The sequence below is a fragment of the Malus domestica genome, chromosome 13, assembly GCF_042453785.1.
Source record: "Malus domestica chromosome 13, GDT2T_hap1".
Lineage (NCBI taxonomy): Eukaryota > Viridiplantae > Streptophyta > Magnoliopsida > Rosales > Rosaceae > Malus > Malus domestica.
Window position 1 is genome coordinate 16,419,274 of NC_091673.1, and position 3,578 is coordinate 16,422,851.

At 36.9% G+C, this 3,578-nt stretch overlaps 1 protein-coding gene across 1 annotated transcript; it reads right to left on the minus strand.

The window, feature by feature from the left end:
- Positions 1–391: 391 nt before the first annotated feature.
- LOC103453138 (uncharacterized) lies at positions 392–1,183 on the minus strand. The gene has a single exon (XM_008392688.4). It carries the CDS (start codon positions 896–898, stop codon positions 536–538), a length of 363 nt encoding a protein of 120 aa, XP_008390910.1. The 5' UTR covers positions 899–1,183; the 3' UTR covers positions 392–535.
- Between the last annotated feature and the right edge of the window lie 2,395 nt (positions 1,184–3,578).

Consider the following 3,578-nt stretch of genomic DNA (forward strand, 5'->3'; position numbering starts at 1 on the left):
TAAATATTGTAAAGCTTTCCATACAAGTGTTTTTTTTTTTTTTAAGTTTCATTATTAGGAACAACAAATACAAAAAGTATCAGATGAGTACATTACTTTAGTAACCAATATCATAATTTGAACTCAAATGTAAGGAGACGTTCAAACTTGCTCAAACTTAAATGTAAGGAGACGCACACACTGCTAAGGAATCTAACCCACAACTACAACTTTGTAGAAAATATTTTATTACAGGAAAAGAAGAAAGATAGTTTTAACTACGTACCTCATGAATTTTAAAAAATTTAAAGTTAAAGTTAAGATATCCCCTGTCAATTTTGTCTTTCTAACCAAGGAAAGAAAAGTAAAATATATCCCATCCCATATCAAATGGAACGTAATAAAGCAAAACTGGGAATAAACGTCCATGAATAAACCTTCCCTGTACTGTACAAAATTAATTAGATTGAGTGAGAGACATAACTAAGAGCCATGAAATTCCACTACCTTCATATTATATATATCAATTATTCCAACCCAAGAAGTCTGGTTGCAATTAGTACAATGAGAAAGAAGATGAATGGCCCACTTGGGATGTGCTTGCTGATCTTGTGTACTTTTTTGGTGATGAAGAAGAAGATGACATGTTTGACCTTCTCCTAAGCATCTGCCTCATCCCATCTGCCACTCTAACTGCAGGGTTGGATTTGAATTTACCACAAAATGACATGTGTGCCCTCACAGCTTCCTCCATGCCAAATGGCTGATTGCTGCCTTTGCCAACCTCATCCCTTACTGCTTCTGAGCACAACCCACACAGCCATTTCCCATCAAATTTTGCCTTCACTTGTGTGATGTAGTCTTGTGTGCAATCTTCTTTTAGTCCACAGCACTCACACCTAACCATCTCAATCTCCATTTGTTTTTTTTTTCTTCCTCTTTTGTTTTCTGCTCTGATGAATTGTGAAGGGATTGAAGAGAAAAGTGAGATATTTTTATTTGTTGGATTGGATTGCAATGATGGGGTAGAAAGTGGAGTTTCTTTGCATTTGTTTTCTCTCTTGAGACGCGGTGATTGTGTTGCTCACTTGGTTGCTTCAGAAAACTGAGAAGTGTTTGATGTATGAGAGCTTTTATGGTTGGGATTTTCTCTGTCTATTGGTTATTAGGAATTTAGGAGATGAAAGAGACAGCGAGGGGGAGAGAGAGAGAGAGAGAGAGAGAGCTCTTATAAGGCCACTAGGCCAGGGTAGGGAAAACTGCCATAATTTCCTCCATGTTCTAAGGGACATGGGCCAGTGGGAAACGAGACAAGAGTGGTCGGAGGGGTGAAGGATCCCTTTCCACCTAATCTATTAGTTTGGGATTTGAACCGTTAAAATTTAAATCAACAGAAAAAGTTATTATCACTTTAAAGGGTTCTCTATTTGTGACCTTTGAATTAAATTTTAACAATCCGAATCCCGAACTAGATGAATTAGGTGGAAAGGGATTATGAGAGGATCCCTTTCCCTCAAGGCTGGCCCTATCTATCATATTCAAATACTTATTTCTTAAGGAAAACTAATGAAAATGATTTGAAAACTTTAAATTTTAATGATAAGGAAAAAATAAAGGGTAAAGTGAATAGTATCAGGATTGACTTTTTAGTGTAAAAATGTGATTTTTCGTTAAAGTGAACAGTACCGGAATGTTTTCGTCAAAGTTCCATATTTCTTATCCCCCATAAATAAACAATGTTTGTAGGTTTTGGGGTAGTAAGTAACTTACATCTGTCTATTCAGAGTACAAATTTCATATCAAAGAAAAAGTAGACGTTGTATGTATTTATAAATAGTTAGATTATTTCTCACAAATAGTTTTATGATGAAACCTCAACTTTTTTATGGTATTAGAACATGTTGTCTCATGTATGAAATCCAACGATCATATGTGCTGCTCCACATCACTTGATTTATGTTGTCTACGTGCTAAGTTTGAAAACTCGTCACACGTGAGAGAGCCTGTTGAGAGTATCAATACCACTTCAAAACAAAAAGAAAAAAAAAATCTCTATAATATCAATTAATTTTATGATCCTACTTCTACCTGAACTTGTTTGTCTCTCTCAAATTCTTGGTTTTGTGAAATACGTTGGTAGCTTTTTGGTAGTGACAGTTACTTTCGGTTGAAATGAGAAGAGATTTTTCAGTGTGATCGGTACACGGGATAATACATCACGTATTACTATACAAATGATCGAATATGTATGCTAAAAAATTAATAACTCAAAAAATAAAATTTTATATCACTTTTATTAAAACATGTGGTGTACCATTTATATTTCCGTCACAATAAAAAAATTATTTCAAGTTGGAATAATTGGATTGTATTGGATGTGGCTACACTTGGCTCTAAACTTTTGGCGGACGAGTGAGGCTTGAGATTCTTAATTTTGGTAGTTTGTTTGGTTATCTTGGTTCCATGAACGTGTTGACTGCTGACCATATGACTTTCATGTGTGAATTTAGAGCTTGCTATATAGCAATGGGAATCTTGGATTGTCTGTCCTCCCCCATCCTATGCCCTTTTCATACTTTCTTATTTTTGTGGTTACGGTTAAATCACGTCAATATTTTATATTTTTATTGTTTTTTGACTTATTATTTCTATAAAAAATCAATATAAAATGTTGACGTAGCTTAACCGTGACCATAAAAATAGAAGAAAATAGAAAGAGTATGGAATGAAAAGGGCAGACAATCCAGATCCATAGCAATGAGGCCAACATCAATGTTTTGTTGACCAAGAGGCGTTGGGTGGTTCAACGGCCAATGATTGATGAAGATGTGCATTATTAGTAGGGCTGGAAAAAAATCCCAAAAATCCCAAACCAAACAAAAAAAATTCCGATCCCAAACCAAAAAAATCCCAAACCAAAATTCCCGAAATTTTCGGGACGTAATCCCAAACCAAACCGAAAGTTTCGGTATGGGATTCGGTATTGCATTTCATTTTTTCGGTATTCCCATACTGAACCGAAAAAAAAAAAATATATATATATATATATAATTTTTTAATTATAAGAGAATTATTTCAACCGTTGATTGTTTTGGATTTAATCTATGTCGTTGATTAGTTTTTAGGTCAGATCACATTTCAGTTCCTCTTCATTCGATCCCTCAAGAATCCAATCCTACGACCAATCCTATTCCTACCAGGCCTATTATCCCTACAATCACCCCCAACAATCCGACCACCAACAACAATACCAACAATACTACAATCCCACCACCACCACCCAGGATTACGCCACCGCCCACCACCACCAATACCATCAAGAACCCATTTCGATTCATCCTCCCGGGGTCCCATTTCCGCCCCAACAGCCACAAACGGCGGATCCTGACCCGACCCATTTGCAGAATGCGTATTACCCACATGGGGTTGCGGAGGATCAGAAGCAGCAGGTGGATTCGAGCTCGGGCTATGGTGGGTTGAATCCAGCGGCCGTGGCAGCGCTTTCGCAGCTTTCGCAGCTTACTGGGAACATCGAGGCGGCCCAGCGGACTGCTCAACCCCCGGTAAGTGGTTGGTTTTCTTATTTCTGGTTTCAATTT

Excerpts from the sequence above, each read along its gene's own strand:
- LOC103453138 (XM_008392688.4), bottom strand. The coding sequence starts at position 898 with ATGGAGATTGAGATGGTTAGGTGTGAGTGCTGTGGACTAAAAGAAGAT.